At 25.9% G+C, this 24316-nt stretch overlaps 7 protein-coding genes across 7 annotated transcripts; 4 read left to right on the top strand and 3 right to left on the bottom strand.

The window, feature by feature from the left end:
* Positions 1 to 641: 641 nt before the first annotated feature.
* LOC112599820 (nedd8-activating enzyme E1 catalytic subunit) lies at positions 642 to 4740 on the bottom strand. Its single transcript, XM_025346881.1, has 3 exons — positions 4054 to 4740; positions 1307 to 1484; positions 642 to 1235 (listed from the first exon to the last, which is right to left on the bottom strand). Exons 1-3 carry the CDS (start codon positions 4660 to 4662, stop codon positions 697 to 699), a joined length of 1326 nt encoding a protein of 441 aa, XP_025202666.1. The 5' UTR covers positions 4663 to 4740; the 3' UTR covers positions 642 to 696.
* On the top strand, positions 2066 to 3009 carry LOC112599821 (39S ribosomal protein L23, mitochondrial). The gene is made up of 4 exons (XM_025346882.1): positions 2066 to 2205; positions 2342 to 2547; positions 2626 to 2705; positions 2780 to 3009. Exons 1-4 carry the CDS (start codon positions 2192 to 2194, stop codon positions 2942 to 2944), a joined length of 465 nt encoding a protein of 154 aa, XP_025202667.1. The 5' UTR covers positions 2066 to 2191; the 3' UTR covers positions 2945 to 3009.
* Positions 4741 to 5916: 1176 nt separating the features above from the next.
* LOC112599836 (hydroxyacyl-coenzyme A dehydrogenase, mitochondrial-like) lies at positions 5917 to 7054 on the top strand. The gene has a single exon (XM_025346908.1). The coding sequence runs from the start codon at positions 6045 to 6047 to the stop codon at positions 6969 to 6971; it is 927 nt and encodes a 308-aa protein (XP_025202693.1). The 5' UTR covers positions 5917 to 6044; the 3' UTR covers positions 6972 to 7054.
* Positions 7055 to 10242: 3188 nt separating this feature from the next.
* On the bottom strand, positions 10243 to 14889 carry LOC112599848 (acidic leucine-rich nuclear phosphoprotein 32 family member A-like). Its single transcript, XM_025346926.1, has 7 exons — positions 14391 to 14889; positions 12464 to 12607; positions 12278 to 12397; positions 12077 to 12192; positions 11936 to 12012; positions 11575 to 11859; positions 10243 to 10675 (listed from the first exon to the last, which is right to left on the bottom strand). Exons 1-7 carry the CDS (start codon positions 14436 to 14438, stop codon positions 10632 to 10634), a joined length of 834 nt encoding a protein of 277 aa, XP_025202711.1. The 5' UTR covers positions 14439 to 14889; the 3' UTR covers positions 10243 to 10631.
* Positions 14890 to 15349: 460 nt separating this feature from the next.
* LOC112599849 lies at positions 15350 to 16840 on the top strand. The gene is made up of 3 exons (XM_025346927.1): positions 15350 to 15572; positions 16093 to 16565; positions 16662 to 16840. Exons 2-3 carry the CDS (start codon positions 16105 to 16107, stop codon positions 16777 to 16779), a joined length of 579 nt encoding a protein of 192 aa, XP_025202712.1. The 5' UTR covers positions 15350 to 15572; positions 16093 to 16104; the 3' UTR covers positions 16780 to 16840.
* Positions 16841 to 18514: 1674 nt separating this feature from the next.
* LOC112599834 (TGF-beta-activated kinase 1 and MAP3K7-binding protein 1-like) lies at positions 18515 to 20383 on the bottom strand. Its single transcript, XM_025346905.1, has 8 exons — positions 20287 to 20383; positions 19970 to 20213; positions 19767 to 19899; positions 19450 to 19693; positions 19234 to 19393; positions 19077 to 19176; positions 18791 to 18995; positions 18515 to 18734 (listed from the first exon to the last, which is right to left on the bottom strand). Exons 1-8 carry the CDS (start codon positions 20381 to 20383, stop codon positions 18565 to 18567), a joined length of 1353 nt encoding a protein of 450 aa, XP_025202690.1. The 3' UTR covers positions 18515 to 18564.
* Positions 20384 to 20996: 613 nt separating this feature from the next.
* Positions 20997 to 22739, top strand: LOC112599861 (leucine-rich repeat-containing protein 45-like; the record flags this gene model as incomplete). The annotated part of the gene is made up of 5 exons (XM_025346940.1): positions 20997 to 21079; positions 21137 to 21400; positions 21476 to 21654; positions 21995 to 22123; positions 22594 to 22739. Coding segments are annotated over 5 exons (801 nt in total), but the record flags the coding sequence as incomplete, so codon positions are not given.
* Positions 22740 to 24316: the final 1577 nt, after the last annotated feature.

Here is a 24316-nt window from a genome sequence, read left to right as displayed (position 1 = left end):
CTGTGTGTATTATATAGTTATCTTGAACGATTATTAACCCCTTCACCATAATTCGTTATGATAAAACATGATACGATAATACTAAACATCAAGTGAACTCGATCATCAGCTGTTGATGTATTTTTGAAGTATAAAAATACTATATATTTAATTAAAATTAATAATTTAAAAAAGAAACTTGTAGTGTAATGAGTAAAATATTTCCACAGCTAATGCCCTTAGTTGTCGGGCTTTTAAAATAAAATCAATAAAAAGAAAAAAATAACTAGTGGTTAGTAACTCTAACAATATTTATATATATATATATATATATAAATCAAAGTTCAAATGGGTACTACAACTACTACATAATATATTTTTAATTGAATGATATGTTACAAGACATTGTTTTTAGAATCTTAATATAGTCGAATGCACGAGGTTAAACATTAAAAAAAAAATGTTTAATTAAATTATCATGAGTAATTTTTTTTTTTTTTTATAAAAATAATATATAAAATATAACTTTTGCTTACTTTCTAATATAAAACATATGTTTTATAATTAGATTGCTTAATTATTACCTTTGTATATTATTTAAATTAATATGAAATAATGACAAACATATTACATAATATAATGAAAAGTTTAATGTTTATAATTTTATTTAAATATAAATTGCAGAATTGTATAAAAGTAAATATTCAAAAAAGTATACTATTCCATACTAACACAGTTATTCTTAATTTTAAGGATAATTTCAAAAGCTCTAGGGTTTGTGATATCAGCAACTAATAATTTACATCCGTCGGAAATACCTAATTGTTCAAGTGTCATTTTTAGATTTGGCCTAGTTTTTAATTCGATGGAAGGCACATTCGGCATGTACAGCGTTTTCCTTTTTCCATCTAATTCCATAGTAAGTGCAGGATTTTTCATCTGATATTGCTGGTGTTCACAAAGTATTTCAATTATTTTTTCCAGCCGCACATTTGTATCATCAACATCGAGATATTTGGCTTTACATGGACTACAAGTAATACAATCCGGTTTGCGTTCGGCTTCATATGTATACGTGTATATACCATCAGCATCATTGAATACAGCATAATTATTTAATAATGGACAACAACTGGTGGCTACTTTGAATGCTTCAGTAACACAAGCTGCAGCTATGACAGCATTTGTTGACGCTACTGCTGGTATTATATTTTTTATAACACCTTGGACCAATCGATAGTTAACGCCATTTATTCCTAATTTAAAAACAAATACCGTATGATTAATAATCAATTACTAAGATGTAATCAATTTAAAATTGAAATACCAAATTGATCAGCGCGTTCAAGTGATTTCTCGTAAATCCAACTAATGTGAACTGGATCATCTGTATCAATGTTGGAATCAAATGGATTTTCTTTTGGCCATTGTATTAATTTCACATACTCTATGCAATGTTCGGGTAAACGAGGCGTACTTGCTATAGTACATAATGGATAAGTCACCTACAAACAAAATTAGAATTAATATATTATTTTTAGATATCTGATAATTGATCAATATTAAATAATAACAAATAGTTAAGTTTAAATTGTAACCATAAAAAAATGAAAAGATAATAACTTTTTTTTTATAGAATAAGTTTATTGTCAACACAATATTAGTAATTGAGATATATTTTAATAAATTAATACAATAAATTCAATAATATACTATAAAGCATCGAACTTATGCAGAGTGTATAGTCTATGAGAGGGAGACTATTCATAACCCAAACAAATAAATTCATTGTATATAAATCCAACATAAATGATCTATGGGTCTATATTTAACTACATTTAATAATTTTACCTACAAAATCCTGACCCTGTTATAAAATGAAATGATATATAAAAATTACATTTAAGATTCCCGCACTTAGCGATAAAGATAACAGCACTGCTCAAGGAGATTATATAATACTACAAATATACACAGATTATTAACCAATGAAAGATGGAAATTCATATCATAAGAAGATATATTTTAAACCGTGGTTATACGCATAGAAAACAATATAATATTATTATGTCTGTGATATCAGTCCACAAATTTAGTATAACTTAATCAAATCATTCAAATCCACACTGTATAGCAAATAATAAAAATACTAGATGCATGATATAAGTTATAAAATAATTATTATTCATTACAATATTTAAAAAACAATATAATGTCTACCAGATGGTATGTATACAATGTAATTAATAAGTAAATTTATAATCAAACGAGTAAAACGTTTTAATTTAAAAAATCAAAATATTATTTTTATACTAACTTTGATTTACAAAAATTCCTTTTAATAGTAAAAAAAATATTGTAGGTATCCAATTTATCAAAGAGGCAATCCTCAACTACGTATTTTTTTGCCTAATTTTTGGATGAAATTAGTACGACCAGAAGAAAAACAACCAAAAAATGTGGTTCAATTTATGGTACCTACCGGAATGACAAATTATGATATAGAAAATTATTTAACAAAAATTTATAAAATTAAAGTTATTAAAATTGAATCGAATATTGAGAATGGTAATATCTAAATAAAGTATTTATTAATATGGAAAATTCTTTAATACTAATATATGTTTATTATGAAATATTTAACAGGTAAACTGAAAAGACCGATTTATAATAAATATGGACCTATTGTAAAAGAAGATGATTTCCGACGAGCGTTTGTAACAATGGTAAGCAATTTTTTCAAACAAAATCTATACATTTAATTATGTTCTTAGTATTAATGTGATTTTAATTTTTTTAGCCTAAAGATCAAGAATTTGAATTTCCTAATGTGTGTCATACAGAAGAATTTAAAAAACGTACTTCTGAAGACGAAAAATCAAGCAAAATTAGTCAAGATATGTATAAAGACTATTTGAAAAAACAAGGTAACCGTCCTGGGTTACCTGGCTGGTTTTCTTTTTAAAAATTCAACATATTTTTAAGCATGTACATAAATAGAATATGTTTATTTACAATAATAAGAATTAGAGATTTTATAGTTTAAAAATTTGTCATTTGAATTTATAGAATAAAACAAATATATTCAGAATTCAGTTAAATGATAAATTTAATATTCATTTTTTTTCTCTTGCTCTAATTTCCTTTGTTGGTTCATAATTAAACTTAAAAAATTTTAGCACTAGGTAAGTATATTTAGTTATTATTTCTATTTCAAAAAATACTTATCCTCTCTGTTTTTGTTCTTTTTAATTCATTCATATATTAATCCATAAAGTTCTAGCCTGTTCTTAAAATTTAGAACTATAGAAGTATTATGAACTTGATGATTATAATAATTTTATATTTTCAATTAAAAAGCTGAATCATTGATAAGATTTTATTAACATAATACAGATATTGATAGTTATTTATCATAAAAGAATATCACAAAAGCCCATTAATTAATATAATGCAAAGTTAGGAATGCATCAAAATTTAAGAAGATTAGCAATAAAATAATTAATTATCAGTAGTAGTATGTGTATAGATATACCTTTAATAATATAGGCTAACTCCACTGTCTGAATTATAAATAATTTTTTTTAGTGTGGACTAGTATTTATACATTTTATGCAATGATAAAATAGTTGAAATTTGTACTATATGAAATACACACAAATAATTGTTTATATTCATTAATATATTTTGTTTTAAACTAAAAATATTTTTTTTTTTAATTAAAATTCTTTTGAAAATTAATTATCACATTTTAATTTTTCATCTTTATTCAGTTAAATAAAATAGTATCCATATCTTACTTTAATATATAAAATATCTTTTCAAGGTTTATGGACACAATTTTGATACTTAACTCTTTGTTAGCCTTATGAAGAATGAAAAGACTTAAGATTGTTTCATCAGAAAAAAAATTATAAAACTACCATAAACTCTTTATATATTAAGAAACAAATTACCTACTTGAAAATCAACTGCATTTTGCTCATATAAATGTAGTAACTAAATAACTAGTGATTATATTTTTAGTGATAATCAAATTAAAATATAGGATTATAATAATTAAAAATATATTACCTGTGGTGGAAATAAGTCTAGAGTGCAATCAATGCATGGTGTAATTCCAGGTAGTATAACACGGACATTGCCTTTAAAACCTTCAGTGCCACCATCAATCAATGGTATTACAGTGGAATTATCTAGTTGCTGATTTTCATCGTATGATAACAAGGATATTAACATTCCATTAATCCATCGACGAGCAACTACAGAATCTAGACCACACACTACAAAATGAAAGCCCCTGTAAAAATCTTCGCTCATGTCTTGAATTTTACAATGATGAGGTGTAACACGGCAGGTAGGCACACGTTCGTTAATAAATTTTGCTGCAACTTCAGCTTTGGAACTGTTAACATCTTTCTTGCGGAACAGAAACTGACGGTTCAGATTAGACAAGTCTATAGTGTCCATATCTATGACATGTACGTCACCAAATCCCATCATTGCAAGGTCCTTGAGTAATTCACAGCCTAATCCACCAGCACCGACCACGAGCAGTTTACAAGAATTTTGTAGAAATTCTAATATGCCTGAGCCAGGTTCAAAATCAGGATGACAGAACGGACTGGAACGTTCCAAGATCTTCTTCAAATGACTCCATCTTTTATGATCATTGTCAGACATTGTGATGTTTTTAAATTAAATTGCTAGAATTCAAAAAAAAATATAGTTAACAAACGATTTAAATACTTTATAAATATAAGAAAGAGAAGGAAATTAGTTAAAAAAAATATTTTATAATATGAAATACAAAATATTGGAGACTGTAGTTTTTGTGATTATTTATTTATTTTTTATATTCATCTTTGATGTGATAATTCAAAACCGGTATTTACTGATAAAAAATATTTGTATTATCTGATAAAAACTTTAAATATTTAAAAACAATTTTCTGACATCCTCAATCAAATAACCTATCTTTAGCTATAAAGTAAAAACTAAGGGTGTTGTTATAGTTAGTCTTTAAATTATTGATGTGCGTCTCAATATATTGTTTCATTAGAAAATTAAATTATTAAATTTACATTTTATCAATAATTTAGTAAGCTAAAAAAAATATGTCCAAGAGATATCCTTAACACCCTTAATATGTGTATGACCTAAGCTGTACTTAATTTAATTGTGTTTTAAACAAGCTAGGTACCTTGTTTTAATATTTTAAATTTTGAGAATAGTAATGAATGTTCTATTTTTACAATGATTTATGATATTTTTAGCAGATAAACACGAGTAATTATTAATAATGTTTAATAATATTTTAAACATCGACTATAGAGGGAGGTTTTGAATAGTAAATTGGATCTAGTTTATACTTTGAAGAGGAAAAAATTAAAATTTCCCGATAATTTTGTTTGTAATCGAGGAAAACAAAATATTATAACTTGGTATTTTTAAGCTATCTATGAGAATTAAGAAATTGGAATGAATGCAAGACGACTTTTTTTTCTATAATTGTCAATAAAATAATATTCGTTAGGTAAAATTTCTTAAAAATATAATACAAGATCTCACAAAAGTTATCTTTATATCTGTAAAAAATTATTGGCACAATTTTTTTATATGCATTTGAATATTGAAGTTAGAATTTTGACAAAATTTTAAATAGCTGCTTTGTAGTTAAAAATGTATAAAAGCTTTTGTCTTTAAATTTAAAGTTTGAAAATTCAATACAAGATTTCTCACAAGTAGTTCATACTGAAACAAAATAATTTAAAAATGATATAAAGACAACTTTAAAAAAAAAACCCTTTATAAGTAATAAGTAGGCAATTAAATATGCAGTATTGTGGTTATCACCTGATCAGAAGGATATTAAACGTGATCATTATCAAATGTATGGAAGGGGCAACTCGTAATCACAGCTGTAGTACGCGGAGTATGACATGACATATTATTGAACTTTGTTAACGTCGATGGCAAAGTAGGTAAATGTTTTCTTCTTCCGGGTTCATTTATATTTAATATCTTATACTGTAATAACAAAAAGTACTACAAAAGTTATAAAAATGTCGTGTCTTAATGTAATTTCTCGTAATTTTTCAACTTCTGTTGCCCGTGCAGCGATTAAAAATGTCACCGTTGTCGGAGGTGGTTTAATGGGCTCAGGTATTGCTCAAGTATCTGCTCAAACTGGTCACAATGTGACAATTGTTGAGCTCAATCAAGAAGTTTTAGACAAAACTCAAAAGAGCATTCAACAGAGTTTACAAAGAGTCGCTAAAAAGGTTTATAAAGAAAAACCTCAAGAAGGTGAGCAATTTGTTTCAGAAACTTTATCAAGAATTAGTACTTCCACAAAAATAGCTGATGTAGTGCAAGATTCAGATTTGGTGTTAGAAGCCATTGTTGAAAACTTGTCTATCAAGCACAAACTTTTCAAGTCTATCGATGACATAGCACCAGCAAAGACTATTTTTGCTTCCAATACATCATCCTTGTCTATTGGTGAAATTGCAGCTGTCTGTAAGAGGAAGGACAAATTTGCAGGGTTACATTTTTTTAATCCTGTACCAATGATGAAATTATTAGAAGTTGTCAGAACTCCAGAAACATCTGATGAAACTTACGAACAATTAATGGCTTGGGCAAAAGCTATTGGTAAAACAGCTATTACATGCAAAGACACTCCTGGATTTGTAGTCAACAGACTTCTAGTTCCATTGCTGGCTGAATCAGTTAGAATGTTGGAGAGAGGTGATGCTTCTCCTAGGGATATTGACATAGCTATGAAGTTAGGTGCAGGACACCCAATGGGACCTATTGAGTTGGCAGATTATGTTGGTCATGATACTACCAATTCAATTTTAAACGGATGGCATGAAAAATTCCCAGACAATCCATTGTTCAATCCATTACCATCTTTACAGAAATTAGTTGATGAAAAAAAATTGGGTGTTAAGACCGGTGAAGGATTTTACAGCTATAAGAAATAATGTTCTTGTTTATCAATGTTTTTTTGGAGGCAGTAATATAATATTATTTTAATTTTCTTTGAATCATACTTTTTAAAATTGTAGTAATTATTGAAAAATCAAAGTATTTGTATATACTTATTGTTTTATTTAAATAAAATTTATATTTATCAGTTTTTCAAATATACCTATCTATTTTAAATAAATTAATTTGTATTGGTTTTTAAAAAACATATTTTACAATAGTACAGTACTGAATTTATTAGTAGAATAATAATAGATATTAATAATTAGATAGAATATTAATCTATACAATAGTAAATATTTAAATTTTCAATCAATAGCCTAACTACTAGAGTGATCGCATATTTATTGTAGATTTATGCTTATAAAATAGTCAAACAATTATATTTTAAGTGTAAATTGAAACATTATTCATTCTTTTATTTTTGAGTTATTTATTTTTTTATAATAAGTAACTGACAAAATGTTGTATAATATCAGTTACTATTGGAATACAATTTGGAGAATCTCAAGAAATGTGAATTCCTAATAATAACAAAAAATTTACTCAAGCAATTTAATTATATAAAACTAATGTATATTAAAATTAAACGAACTATTACCTGGTAGAACTTAATTATAACTGGAGGGATGTGTGTAATTCCATTTGTATTTTGAAAAAAATCATCACTTTTTATAAGTTTCATAAAATTTGTTGTACATAATTGCCTAGTCAGAGAAGTGGCACAAAAAATAAATCAACAGTAATAAAATAAGAACTCATATCACCAATTAACTTAACTCATGGTGTTTTTTATAGGGAGTATAGTACTTGGCTAGGTTAAATTAGTGTTAATAAAGTTTTCAATATGAAAAATGACAAATTAATTCTAAAGATTTTTATTAAGTCCCTGTATTAAAAAAGAACACAACATTGTGTAAATCTAAATATTTTAAATCATTAGTTTACATCATAGATATTAAACTCAGACCAGCCCAACACCCCTGCTTTATTACCATCTAATATATATCACGAGACCAACTATATGATGCGACTAAGTGACTAATGTTCGAGCAACTATATTTATATTTAATTACAGTAATAGTTTATACTATCACAACCTCTCTCAGTCATAGATTCTCACAGGGCTGATTTGACATTTTTTTTTTAAAACAAATTTTATTGAAAAAAAATTAAATTAATACAACAGTTTTTTTTTTATGCTGAAAAACAGCATTTATATATATATATATATAATATTAATACTTTACAATTTTGAAGCAAAGTTAAACAGAAATAACATAAATAAGAAGTTAAACAATGATATAAAATAAACATTGTCTTATAAATATAATTTTAATAATAATATACTTAACACATATACAATTGAATGCATTAAAAAATAGTGTTTTATAAATATGTATGTATATATTTTTATCTAATATAAACAGTTGATTTTACTTTATTTCTACCAAAATAATTTAACAAAACCTTTATAACAATAACAAAACGGTTTATCCATAATATCAACTATTAAGTGAAAATCATGATAGTTAAAAATAAATTCTAATAATTTGAAGTGCTGTTAAGACTTAAGTTATGACACAATAATTATTTTAAGAGTGGAGTTCTGTAATATTATTTTAAATTTAAATTATGTATATGAATATATATATATAAACATACATAAGACAAATCAAATAAACTTATTACTAGAAAAACAATTATCTTAATAATTGCTTTCTTTATTATACCAGTGTTTCCCAACCTTTTTAATTGGTTGCCTACTATTAGAATCTCCTGCCAGACTTTATACAATAACATAAATTATAGTTATGTTAAATTATAAATATGCTTATGACTCATAAAAATAATTGTTATCAAAATTTGGTTTGGAAACACTGTTATACAACATATACAATTTACAAATTGAAATTATTATACTCAACTATTCTTCAAAATACTTCTAAAAATTAACAACATCCAATTTTCACATTACAGTAATTCATTAAATATATTAATTTAATTTTTTGTGTGTCAAAACAACATTAAAAAACTTCAAGTAACAGTTGCGTCAGTAAATTGTGAATATCATACATGAAACACAAATTTATAACATCAACATTATTACAATATCCAAATCATAAAGGAACATTTTGCACCATACATTTTGTTTGGAATATATCAAGTATGTATAAACAACTATACTATACTAATTCACTACTTGTGATGAACATTTAAGAATTGGTTCTTTATTAATATGTTGTTGTAGAGTTAACAAAAGGTGAATTCACTAAAATATAATTGTATTATTGAGCTTTTTATACAAAATACACATTTTCTTATGTTATTCAAATGTTAGAATTTATGATAAGATTACATTAAATAATATTTCATCTGATATATTTTATAAAAATATTTATATACATTCAAAAACACTCATTCCTTTAATATTATAATTTGTTTGATTTTAATACATAATATGTGAATAATTCATACATAGGGTGTAAGAAAAAAAAGAGCATAAAAAAATAATAAAATAGTATTAACACTGGGGTGGTGGAATACTATGCACTTTTCAAATATTACTTTAAATTATTAGATCTTATAAAATTGTTCAAAATATAGATTCACTAATTGTTAAGACGCCCAGTTAATGGAATGCAATTATCGAGGTATAAATAACAATAATAATAAATAAAATAAACAATTATTAACAATTATTTATGATGCAGCAGTCTTATTATTAAAATACACTATACAGAAATAAAAAAATTTTTTTAAAAAAAAATGACAGATAATGAAAACCATTATTGAATGTTATGAACTATAATTTTTAATATTCCAAAAATTTTGAATAAAATTACTAAATATAGCATTTTATATATAATTTGATACGGATATAAATTGTATACTAAAACAGTTAAATTATTTTAAATATAATATATAATCATATATTAGTACAAACGATAATTTTTAATAAAAAAAAAATAAGAAAGAATATAGAGTTATCAATAGTTAAAATATTTAATAAATGTATAATTTAATTATTCCACCAACCAGAAACTATTAACTTTTAAATACTCAATAATTCTTATACCCTGTACAATTCTACTTATATTAGCTTATTACTTCGAGAATTTTAATTTTTAAATTCATACTGACAACAAAAATAATCAGTCACTCAGAGTTAAATATAATAATAATAATAATAATAGTTAATAGCTTAATTGTGACAAATAAAAATATATATATATATATATATTTATAAACACACAAATAACTTAATATTTGGTCTTCAAATACAATTAAATTACAACAGGGACATCAAGTTGTATTAACATATTCCACAAATGCTCAAAAATATGAGTAAAAAAATATTCTCTAAACAATTTTGAAGTAAAAAAAAAAAAGTCAATCTAAGTAATAAGAAAAAACTTGGTAAATCCATAGTCATAGCAATGTCAAAAAAAAAAATAATAATATGGTATAATATTATTAAGTTCAAAAAAAGTTAAATGATTTGTGTGGTACACAACATGATAATATGTCTATTAAAACAATCAATTTACAAATAAAATAATAAAAAGGTTTTAAGTTGATACTTAAAAATAAGTGTGGGACATTTACATACAATTTGTTCCACTTCACGTAACAGTAATAAAAAACTTTTAACATTATTCATCAAGTTTTCTTTTTTTCCCTCTAGTATCTTGTGAATCTGTAAATATTAATTTTTATTATAAGTAAAGAATTTTACAATTATTACATAATGAGTTGAAATATAAAACATAATACATAATTAATATAGCACAATAACATAATATATTAGCTAAATGTTCTTAAATAAACAGTATTAAATGATATTAATGAGATATTTAAATATTAATTTTATTTGATTTTATTACACTATGATATTGTTAAGTATAGGCGGCTGCATTTGGTGCAGATTTTATTATTATACATACCTAATGTGAAAAGCGTATGAGAGCAAGTGCTATTCAAATAATTGAAATGTTTAATGACAAATACCTTATTGTTAAATAAATATTTTTTAGTGATTTAACTTTGTTTTATGTAATCGAAATTATGCGAAGGGGTTATTTTAGAATACCATGATTAAATAATAGTGATGTAACTAAATTACTTTAAAACTCAATAATTTGAAAACATAAAATATTGTTCTTAGTCTTTTGTATTTTATTTTCCTATAGCCATTGATCTTACAATATAATTTTAAAATTAATATTATAACTAAAACTTTAACATATACTTCAAAATTTAATAGAATAAATATTTTAAATATATTCTACACAATAATAATGAAACATTATATGAACACAAAATACAACAAAATATAATATTTCAAAACATAATAATACAATTCGCTCAACTAATATACTAAAAATTGATTATTGGGGAAATTAATAAAGTCCTATTGTGCAACGAAGTGAGATCATTATTAAAAAGAAACAAATATCACCATATTCATAAAAAATATTTATATATATTGATTTAATTTCTGTCCATCTATGATCTTGTTTGAAAACATTTGTTCATGCCTATACAAATATTGGATAAGACAAACTTAAGTTAGCTAATACAAAAGTAAATACGCACCATTTGCAGTAGCATCATCAGCTTCATCATCATCACTTTCATCAGTAGATTCTTGATCTACACCATCTTCCTCATCTAATACATAATCATTTCCTTCACTTTCTTCATCAATATTGTCTTTTAACAAGTCTTCTAAGCCTACTTCTCCATTCTCATATTCTTGATCAGATGATTGTTCGTCACTATAAGAATTTCCTTTTTCAGCATCATCATCATCGTCATCATCATCGTCGTCATCGTCATCATCATCATCATCATCTTCATCATCATCACCTTCTTCTTCAGCTAAAATAATTAATTATCCATCTTAATATACATATATTATTAATGAATACATATTATGCATTTCTTAAGATTCTACCTTCAGATTCTGAACCATCTTCTCCATCTTCATCACTGTCACTGGCAGATTCATGTTTGCCATTGAAATAGTTATCTCTAAAATTATAAATATTTAAAACTAATATAATAAAAACTCTGGTTAATAATAACCGAATCATACCCATCTAAACATTTAATTGTTTTGGCAAAATACTCTATGACATATTCTTTGTATCCTTCTTCTTTGGTTACTTCATTATTAGATAAATCCAAATATTTAAGATGTTTTAGAGATTTCTAAAAAAAAAAATTATGTATATATAAAAGTATTTTATTTAACATTCCAAACGTTATAGGTACAATTTTTGTTTATTGATATTACCAATGGATCAATCGATTCAATATCTTTCAATTTATTTTGGCTGAGATTCAATGATCTGAGATTCAAACAACCGCTGAGGTTCTGAAGACTATTAGAAATTCGATTTTCACTGACATCCAACTAAAAATGATAAAAATGATAAAACAATGGGCAATTAGAAATCTTTAAATCAGTAGCATAACTTACAAAGACGAGTGAAGGCAATGTTGGAAAACCTTTTAAGCTTGTTAAACCAACATTGATTATACTAAGATTGCGCAAACCAACATATTCATCAGTAAGACCAACTATTGCAGTGCTACGACAATCATCCAAAATTAATTGGTCTATCTAAACAAATTAAAAAACATAAAATTTATTAAGAATAAAATTTTTTATTGTTACAGTAAAATCTAAGTATAGGTAAATACAATAAATATTTGGAACATTTAATACAAAAAGTAATCATAATCTAGCAATAATTAAATGGTACATATTTATTTTAGTGAGGTCTAGATAAAATTAATTGGATTTTTTAGACCCTTCTCTAAAGAGGAAATTTTTTGTAGTGTTGAGTACTCTTTGTGAAGAAAAACAATGATTGTTAGAATGGTTAAATGATATAGAGGAGACACACAGTCACAATAATAAAAAGTTATAAGATGGGACAATTTATTCAGTTTTTACATAGCACCAATTCAGACTATTGGGTCATCAAATAAAAATTATTATTTTTATTATGTTATGAATTAGTTCAATTTGTATAAGTAATTTTAGGTCGTTTAAAGGATAAATTCAATTAAATCTTAGCCTAAGAGTACCATCTAGAGGAAATGTTTTTAGAAACTTTTTAACCTACCTAAACATTTTCAAATAATTAATTATAAAACCAATAAATTAAAAGAAACAAAACATATTATTCAGTTTGTTCAAAGCAACCGAGTTAAAATGACCATTTGAAAAGGGCAAGTATCTCAAGTTATTGATACCTAGACTTTGTTCTTCAGACATTGATTGACAATTCAAGTGAGTTTATACAAACAATTATGATTTATTTAAAATTATCATCGGACAATAAATCATAATACGACAGCAGATAATGGTATTCACGAAAATTTATTAGCCTATAAGGTTGCAACAGCCAGTAAAAACTGAACAGGCATAAGGTGAAGCGGATAGGAATATAATATTGTTGTGTTATTGTTTCATGTCACATATGTATTATAATACACCGCATTATCATTATAATATGCGTACCAAAAAAAAAGGTGGAATATTATTTTCATTTTGCAATAATTCTAAATATTAGATTGATTTAATAAACGTATTTTAGATGAAAAAACGCTGAGAGCAGCGACGAGGTATTTAAAATTTAAACATGGCCGCGGGCCAAATTACCCCCTTACCACTCACCCACAAAATCATACGACTACACGAGCACATGCGCCGACGCGCACGTAGCAAGTACACATTACAGTCACCCGTGAGTCGCGGACTCGTTGCTCCAATACTCGATGGCGTTTGCGCGCCCGCGCACGGCGCAACACGCACACACACACACACATAGACACCTGTCCGTCCAATCGCTTTCGTCGTTATATCGATAGCTTAATTAAAACCGCCGAGGCGGAGGCGCATCGTCGATTTATGTTTTATAATAATAAAAAATAAATATAATACACAATACAAAAACATAGGTCACTCCTTACTCGTTACGTACAAGTATACGCGACCACAAAGCGGTTAATCACGATTTTCAAATAGTGTAGAATTCAACTCTTTCGACCAGAAACATCTGGTAATTGCTAAATAACGACCAAACCACTAATAATTTCGAAAACAAAATGATCAATAACGCTGTAATAGTCTTTGTACCTCAGTCTAAATATTATATTAGGTTTTGTAATTATTATTTAAGCGGGAAGAAATTATATTGTTAATAAAAGTGTTCTCGTCGATACCATTTCAATCGATTGCGCGCGGTTCAAGTTCAACACGCTGCCAGCAGTGAGCACACGCCACACACACACACACACACACACAAGCACGCCGGACGGCGGCAAGAGATCGCGCGCGTAGTACGAATTTGAAAAACATCTATTCGACAAGAATTTCTAGTCGTTCATTTTTTTACCTCTTCGGCGCTTCGGCCCCGTTTCTCCAGTTCAATTCTCTTCTCCATACCGGTGTCGGTGGCGTCCGTCGTGATGATTATTTATATATTACGTCGACACACGCGAACCGGCGAATCGCGGACGAGACGACGGCTGCTAAAAGGACACGGTGGGTACGAAATATGCGTCTAAGTTGAAGACGACGGGAGAATGAGAGTGCGCGTGCGACCGAGTCGATGGATCACAAAAAGCTCGGCGACGGGTTCACGCGGGTAGACGGGCGCTTTTCTGATTTCGGGAAACGGGCGATTTTGACAAAAAAAAAAAAAACGTTTTTCTTGTGACCGTCGTGGAGAGCACGAAATTGTTGTGGTTTTTTTAAACGGTGATCTGAGGAGTACAAGGAACACAACACACGTACACGTACACTCACACAAGCATGCACAAACACACACGGACTAGGGATAATAATAATAATAATAATAATAACGCGGCGGTACCTACTACTGTCAACGTGCGAGTGCGAATGCGTAAAACACGACGTTCACTCGCTCAGCCGCGTCACACGCACACACATCAACAATAAATACGCGCTATAACCACTAGCGCCGGTGGTGCTTTCGAGTTTCGACTACGACGCTACGGACAGCAAACATGTCTGGGCGCAATCGTAATAATCGTACAGTGTACACCACACGCACCACGGTTTATGCGGCACGAAATATACGTATTACGTACGCAGTGTGTGTGTGTACACCGGAAACCCATCGTGTTTCGCGTGATACAGGCACAGCAGCCGCCAGCCTGCCTGCATCGCCGCTGCCGACGAGCACGGGCCGCGGTTACGGTTAGCCGATGGTTGTACGGTTAACCGCGAAACCGACGGACGGCGATAAGCGACGAGTCGTGATCACTGTTATCAGATGATGTATCCGAATATTCCGAATCCCAAACGTTCGGAACATTAATAAATTTTTACAAATAATAACTACTATCTACTGTGTCATTTATTTATATATAATATATATAAAAATTATATGTCGTACGCGTTTCGTTTTCGAAGTCTCCGTAGTTCCGAACACTGCTATGCATTGTAGTTTGTAGACACAACCGTGGCCGTTCGAATACTCTGAAGGTGCTTTTTAATCTTTGTCGCGGAACGTCGACATTTCCAGTTGACGTAGTCGATAGAGCGTTGAAAAGTAAATAAACAATTATTGTTGTTATTAATAAACGGCGGTTTATTTTCCATCGCTGATATTATGTCACCTTAAATGGTGTTTAGTGTTTAGTTGTACATTGTCATGAATTCATGATGGCATACTGCTTTTATGGTATTTGAATTGCTATTCATCAACTTTTAAAACTGTCCCACAACATATATTTTCATTTATTTTAACTTTTAAACAACATCACTATACGTGTTGATATTGATTATATTATTGCATTTGGTTAGGTCGAATAACTAATAGTTATTTTAACATTCCTATTATTATTCTGTACTAAATAATAAATAAGACTTTCTTAATTCTCAATACTGCTATAAAAAAGTCTATTATGCAATATGTCTTTAACTTTTAATAAAATAAACATTTACACCTTACAAGAATCTTACATAATTTTGTATTAAGTTAACATCAACAGTGGTTTTTAATATAAATTGTTGAAATGGTAATTAGACTAGTGTTATAAAATATTATATTTATATTTTATTATTTAAAGAAATTTCAGAATATGGAAGGTGACAAAGTTTCAATTTTAGAAAAATTGGTTTCTGCTTTAGAACTGAAAGTATATGGTACCAACAAAGATACATCAACTTCTCTGCCAAGTGGTAACCTTCTGGAAGAAGTCAAACAAGTTGACAATAGTATTGGTAATGCATGTATTGGTCATCCATATGCTACTGCATTACTCAGTCATGTAAAGCTTTTGGACAAATTGATGGATCCTTTTTATGAAGACTATCAAACTGAATTATCTAAACGAGAAGTTATACTTTCTGCTGAAGCTGAAATAGTTAAATATGCTCAACAACTCCAACAGCTTAATGAAAAATGGCCTGCTCTAAATGATAAGTATTATAGCGAAATAGACAAGCATACTGAAGAAATTGAAAGATTGGTTGAGAACGAACGAAAACAACATGAATTAATTAAAAAACAAACTGAACATATAAATACATTATTATTCAGGTGAAATGAAAAATATTACCTATACCTAACATTCATAACTATTTAAAATTTTCAACTAAGTTTAATTGTATGTTTGTTTTTGTGTGATTAATTTAGGTATGAACAGGTTATGTTAAAATTTTCAGTGGCATTTGATGCGTTAGAGAAAGAAATTACAGTATTAGAATATAAAACTTCTAAAAAACCAGAAGAAGATAGCGAGGATGATAAATAATTCAAATACTTGTATACATTATTTACATCAACGATATAATTATTTATTTTCAGTAACATAAATAACATATTTGTATATATTATAACTTGTTAATAATTTACCTAAAGCATTTTTTAAAACAAATACAAATTATTTATTAAAATATTGTTCAATGTATAATTCATTTTTTTGTATCACTTATACTAATTCACAATCAACACTTTACCTGAAACTTCTTATTAATACCAAACAATTTATTTTTAAATCTAGAACAAAAGTTCTTCACTTCATATTAAATAAAAACTCAAAGCTTAATATTAAGTTTCAATGAAATAATTAGGAATTAAGATTTTCCCACAATTTACATAAAAAAATATTTTCACTTCTCCAAAATGTAAACTGCAAATATGGTAATATACACATAAAAAGGATACGTTATAAATTTATAATATATTAATATCTAACAATCTATTACTCAGCTTAATTTAATAAATGATTTATATTTATAAGTTATTTTCACATAAAGAATACATTTATTCAAATAAAATATAAAAACATTTGTGTTATAAAGTATTATGTTATAATATTAAAGTATCAATTGATTCTTTACATTTTTACCTTAATAATATACACTCATATTTTCAATTTCTTTATGATAACAATTTTTTGTTTTTGAAAAATATTTCAATATTTTTATTTTTGATTCCATAAAACAAATTTTAAAGGTTTTAATATTATAATTTTAACTTTTGAAATAATATGATAACACAATGGTAAAAGAACTAATAAATATTAATTAACATGATATGAGAATCACAGAAATACAGCATAGACTGGTTCTTATGTACATTTTCCTTCACATCCACACATGCTTAAAATGTTCCAATTTTTATTTAAACAAAATTATAAATACACTATATTAAATTTTGTTCAATTGTTATGAAAGTATTTAATTTCAAAATTGAATTTTTAGTTTTTGAACATTGTCTACATGACACATAAAAAATAGAAGGTAGTTTTTATTAATAGAATATAATATTATAACAATAACTATTAAATGAAACAATATAGGTATCCTAAGTTCCCAATTTAATTAACTAGTCTTAAATGTATTCTATTAAAATAATATATGTACATCATGCCAACATAATGATTTTTAGAATATTGTATTTATTATAACTTTTATTAATACAGCTAGGTGGCTAACAGAGTTTATTAATATTAAATTATATAAGATTGTGATAATTGGACACTACAAATTATATTGCATTTTCTATGTGAAATTTTATCCTATAATAAAATAAAACAGGTATAAAATTATGAAATATTGTCTATGCAGTATTGCAGTGTGTACTAATTTAAAATAAAAAAGTTTTACTTTATTCCCACTTACAAATGAAACTTTTTAAAATTTTATTTTAAGATGGTGCATTTATATATAAATTAAACAACAAATAATCTAGCTGAAAATGACTGTTTCTATTGTCATAATATTATATAATATCTATTAAATATGCTTGTTATTTATTGTTTTTTTTTTTTTACAGATTGAATAAACTCTTCATAAATTTAAAATCTATACATAATATTAGGTGTTTAAATGGATATTTATTTTTAGCAGTTAAATAAAATTCTATATTTTGCTTTCATTTGTATGCAAATAAATAAAAAAATAAAAAACGAATACATAAATTTAAATATTGGTTTAAGTTAGGAACAGCATACAAAAATAAAATTTAACTATATAATAACAATTATGTTGCTATTTAGATATTGAACTAAAAATAAATTTAAATAATATTTGATCTAATCATAGAAAAAATTGATATTTGAAGGGAGCGTGCCTTGTGCTTTAGCTTTATCAACATTTGAGTTAAATTCACTGAAATCAACATATGGCAATATAGCCTTGATTGAACCACTAGATGGATCGGTTGAAGTGGATGTTGTAGTTTCAGTCAAGTTAATAGCTGTATCTGAAAAAAACAATTTCGTGCAAATAACTTATATAGCTTACATATTTAATTTCAACCTTGATCATATGAGCCATTCCAGCTATGTTGTTGTTCAGTGATTGCATTAGGCATTGCAAAATTGAAATTACGTATCATTAACATAATATTTGGACGAGTAATTCCAGTAGCATTATCTTGTGCTTCATAAGTATCATGATATATTCTAGCTATATGATCTACAACAGCTTGAGCAACGCCAGTTAATGTAGATTGTACTCGTAACTTAAGAGGTAAAAGAAAATTTAAGTAAATATATTTTATACAATAATTATATTGGATGCTGGATCAAATTAATGTGTTTACTTGTTCAACTACTAATAATGCTAATTCCTTGTTCACTTGATTAGTGCCTGTTGCAGCTTCTAAAGTTTTCAGGAGACCCGGAGAAGCAATCATCATAAATCTGTAAATTTAATATTTTTTTAATTTGCTTATTTTAAAAACTACTGAAATATTCTACCTGTACGATGAATCAATAGAAATACCCCCAACAATATGTGGCTCAGCTATAATTGGTTCAGCTGAAGCTGCACTTAGTTCTTCATAGTCTTTGTAAGCACCTTTTATCATGTAATTACATAAACATCTTGTCGATGATTGATTTCCAATAGTTCTATTACCTAAACAGTTTTATCAATTTGTGCATATTCTTAGCTATTCATTTAAATGATCCAACCATTGATCTTTCCATCAGCTATTTTGAGTCCAAGATTTGTTAGCCTCATTACTTCATCTAAATTTGTCAAGTTATGATCAACTGTTGGCTGTATCACTCTCAACACGTCATCTTTATCAGTTTTACATAACAGTACGCGACTTTCCCCAACGTTAGCAACATATAAACGATCATTTTTTAGTATTGCTATGGATGCCCCAGTACCACATGATAATTCTTCTTCTAGTTCTTTTAATTTTTCAATCTGAAAAAAAAATCTGTTTTTACTTCTAAGACTTACAATGAATAATATTGAATATTATCAGGATAAAATTTACAATTTGAGGATATTGTTGATAAGCATCGTAATGCGATATCCCTTCAGGAAGTTGAAGTAATAGACTTGCTCTTTGAAGTAATTTATTATCAATAGTTTCAAGATAAGTTCCCTCAACAGAAAGAAAACTTTGTCTATAATTTTATAAAAATTCTTTAAAAAGTATTTAAATAAATGTTAATGATATTAATGTTAATTGCTTACTGAATTATTTCTTTAGTAGTTTGGTCTATTTCTGTAGTAGGCAATTGACCTAGTAAAACTTCTGCAGCAATACGATCTCGAGCAAACCGAGCTGCATCTGCCCCATTATGACCATTAAAAAGTCCGTACAACCATACAACACCTGCATCATCATAACAGCATCGAAGACTAATGTCTTCGGATTCCAGTTCTTCTCTGCGTTGACCTAATTCGTCATATCTTTGACGTGTCAAGTATCCTACACCTAAGACATACTTTTATATTTAAACTGTTTTACAGAATTGTTGTCAAAAATATTGTATTTATTTTCTGCATACCTGATACTTTACAAACTGGCAAATCATCAGTCCAACTACGATCATAATTAAATATAAGTTTATTGTATTCAGGACCACCTTCGAGTATAGTGGGCATTTTTGAAATAAAAACTAATAACCCACAATTATTTTTGATAATAATATATTAAACTATAAATATCTAAATTATAGAAATATTGAGAAGCTTGATATTTAAACTAAAAGTGTAGGTATTCATGTTAAATAAATAGAAGAATAACAATAATGATTAATGAATACCTATTGATATTTGATATTGAATAACATAATAGTTTCACGAATTACAAATAATACAAATATATTTAATATTTATGCTTTATCAATGATCATTGCTTTTAAAAGTCTGATTACAAAACAGATAACAAATAAATATTGGTAAATACCACCGTCCACCACAGAATTCTATTTATTCTATGACCACAGCTAAATACTGATTGCCGTTATCGTTTTAAAAATAAAAAACGATTTTCCAAATTTGTTTTTTTCATTGATTTTTAATTATTATAATTTATAAATTATTAATAAATAATAATTAATTTTATGTATTTGTTAAAACATTGACTTTCCGCTGTATAGAAATTGTACTATAGTGTATATTTTATATGTAAACTATTCAAAAACATTTTTTAACTTATCATTGAACTTACATTTCTATGAAATATAAATCATAACATATTATTATGGATATAAGTATTTGCAATATTTATCGAAAATTATGTTTAAAAAACAAAGTAATACCCAATGAATTTATTACATCATGTTTATACAATGCAAGGTAATTTTAATGATAATAGAAAAAAATGATTGTTTATTTTATTAATTTTGATTTTAGTGTTTATGGTGAATTCAATTTGAAAAGTACTACAATTACAGAACATTCTTGTTCGTTAATAGCTGAAACTTTAAAATATGAACCCACTATTAATATTTTGAATTTGTCTGATTGTCTACTACCAGCTGATGGGTTGAAAAACTTTTTAAATTTGGTCAATTATTTAACAAATTTAAAAATACTAAATTTAAAAGGAAATCAAATTGGAAATAATCTAACAACATATATTTCTAAAACATTATTAAATAATACTAATATTACAGAGTATGTTACTTGTTAAATTTTGATTTTATAAACTTAATTTATTATGCACAAATGTATTGTTTATAATATTTTAAGACTACGATTGGATTGGAATAACATTGGTGATTCAGTTGATACATTTTCCCAATTTTGTCATAGTTTAATGTCAAATACAGTATTAAATACCTTAATTTTAGCAAATAATAACCTGTGTCAAGCATGCGGATTTTATTTAGCTAGTATGTTAAACATAAATAAATGCTTAAAGAATATCGGTAAATATAATCACATTTCTTGAATTAATATAATATGTATATATATATATATATATATATATATATATATACAAGATACATTATAATATCTTAGAGGCTTTGAAATTTATTAATATTTTTAAAAAAAATGGTTAAAATTAAGATTACATGTTATAAAAACATAAATTGTATTTTATTATGTTGTATTGATATATTGCTAATAATTATGATTATTAAATATTCGTTTTTATAAACTTTTATATGACTAATAGCTTACATAGACAAAGTTATCATGTTAACAACACATAATTGAACCTATATTTTTACTTTTAAATTTTAATACTAAGTTTGATAATTTCAGATTTAAGTTGGAATTGTCTAGGTGAAACAGGAGCAGAATTATTAATGAAATCATTAAAAAACAATGAAATTCTTTTAGAATTAAATATTCAAGGAAATTCTGTATCTATAGAAATGTCCACTATGATAGGTATGTCAAAAATAAAAGCAATGCATTTTAAATACATTTTTAACAAATTTATTATTGTTTGTAGTTTATTAATAGTTTTACCTTAAGCTTAGAATAATACATACATTTTTAATTTTTAATTGTGCTATGTGGTCTATATGACAATTTTAAAATCCTTACTCTAATAACATTAATAATAATACACATTTAAAACAATCTAATAAATTTGTTATTTTTTTGATTTTTCTTTGAATCTTAAGTATTTATATTCTAGAAATGTTGTCTACTTCAAAATATGTATATTTTATTTATTTATAAATTAAATTAAATATTTTTTTTTAAGTTGACTTGTATTTATAAAAATTAGTTATTGATTTTAATGTGTATTTAATGTATAATAAATTATTTACTTTTTTTTTAACACTATTGATCATGTTTCATTTATACATTTTTTGTAATAATTATTACAATTATAATTATTTTATTTATAGCCAAAAAACTAAAACAGAATAAATCATGTAAAATTAACCAAAAAGAAGTTGAAGTTGGTAACTTAAATATCCTTGAACATGTTAATAAAAATTACCAAACACAATTGAATATTCTTGACAATCAATATCAAAATCGTGTCGAGTAATATTATGTCTATTTAATTACATATTTGTTATTAAAATTAGCAAAACTTATTAAAGCATTATAAAATATTTAAAGTGAACTACAATCAAAACTACAACTTCTTCAATTAAAAAATCAAGAACAAAAACAAGAACTTGAAGAATTAAAAAAAAAAAGTTTAAAAGACCAAGAAAATTATATACTTATTTCAAACCAGGTTAAGAAGATAAAATCAGAAGAAACTTTTAATAAACAAAGTTTAAATTCACTTATAAAAAAAATAAGCAATGAAATTCCAAATTCTGATCTGGAAAACATGAACTATTTAGAGGTTTTTAGAATTTTAGACATCACAAAAAAAAAATAATAATATTAATAAAATTATATTTTTTTATTTAGGACTTAGATAAAATATTTTATATTATATCAAAAATAAAAAAAAACTGTACTATTAAAATTTTACAAGAAAAAGAAGAATTTCAACTATTAATAGAAGCTATACCAAAGTTGAAATATGAACTAAAGACATTAAAAGGAGAATGGGAAAATTTTAAATCTTCAACAGAATTAAACATAAAAGATTATTTTGGTTATAAATTACAATAGTTATCTACTTACATAAAAAAATAATGATAAATAAATTTTGTTTTTAGATGAATTAATAGCTATTAAAAAGTTACTTGTTACAAATGTGTATCATATTAAGATATTAAATAAAATTAGTAATGAAATAAATATGAACAATTTAATTAGACAAGAAGAAGAAATAAATATTTATGATAAACAGGTTGTACCTATACATTTGTACCTATTTATTTATTTTAAACTATGTTTAATTTTGATTTATTCTAGACAAATGTGTTACTTTTTTTAAACACTAAGATAAAGACTTTACATAAAGAAAAGACAGATTTAGAAATTAAATTAGCAGAAGCAGAAACATATTCTGTTGAAGCTACTGAGAAAGTGAGAGTACTTCAAAACAATTTGATATTAGCTAAAGATGAATTGACAAAGTTAAACAAAACACAACTATATAATAAAGCTACTCAAACAATGAATGCACAACTAAACACTGATAGATTAGCCAAGGAAGTAGATATTTTAAAAACTAATCTCAGTGAAAAAGATAATCAATTAAGACTCTCTAAAATGGAAATAGATCAACTTAATATCAATCATAAAACGGAATTAACAAATTTTGAGAAAAAATTTCAATCAGAATATCAAGTGTTTAAAGAAAAAAGGTAAGAAATTATTAATTATATTTAATTTAATATTTTTAAAGATCATACTAGTAAAATATATATTAAAAACTCAATTGAATTGTGTTAATAAATTAAAGAAAGCTAACTACTATATTGTAGGTAGGTATTGAGTAAATAGTAAACACCTATAATTAACAGATTCCACTTGTAGTTTAAAATTGATGAATATTTATTAAACTTGTTTTTACTCACTCAAGGATATGTAGATTTAAATTGATATTAATATGATTACAACTTTGAGCTATGGAAAGACATAGCTTTTAAATTTAATCACGTAAATAAAAAATTCAAATTAAATCATTATTCATGATTAATTTTGTTTAGTATTATT

The sequence above is a fragment of the Melanaphis sacchari genome, unplaced genomic scaffold, assembly GCF_002803265.2.
Source record: "Melanaphis sacchari strain LSU unplaced genomic scaffold, SCAv2.0 Contig55_pilon_pilon, whole genome shotgun sequence".
NCBI lineage: Eukaryota > Metazoa > Arthropoda > Insecta > Hemiptera > Aphididae > Melanaphis > Melanaphis sacchari.
Note: the sequence above shows the minus strand (reverse complement) of the source record. Positions and strands in the feature narration are given on the sequence as shown.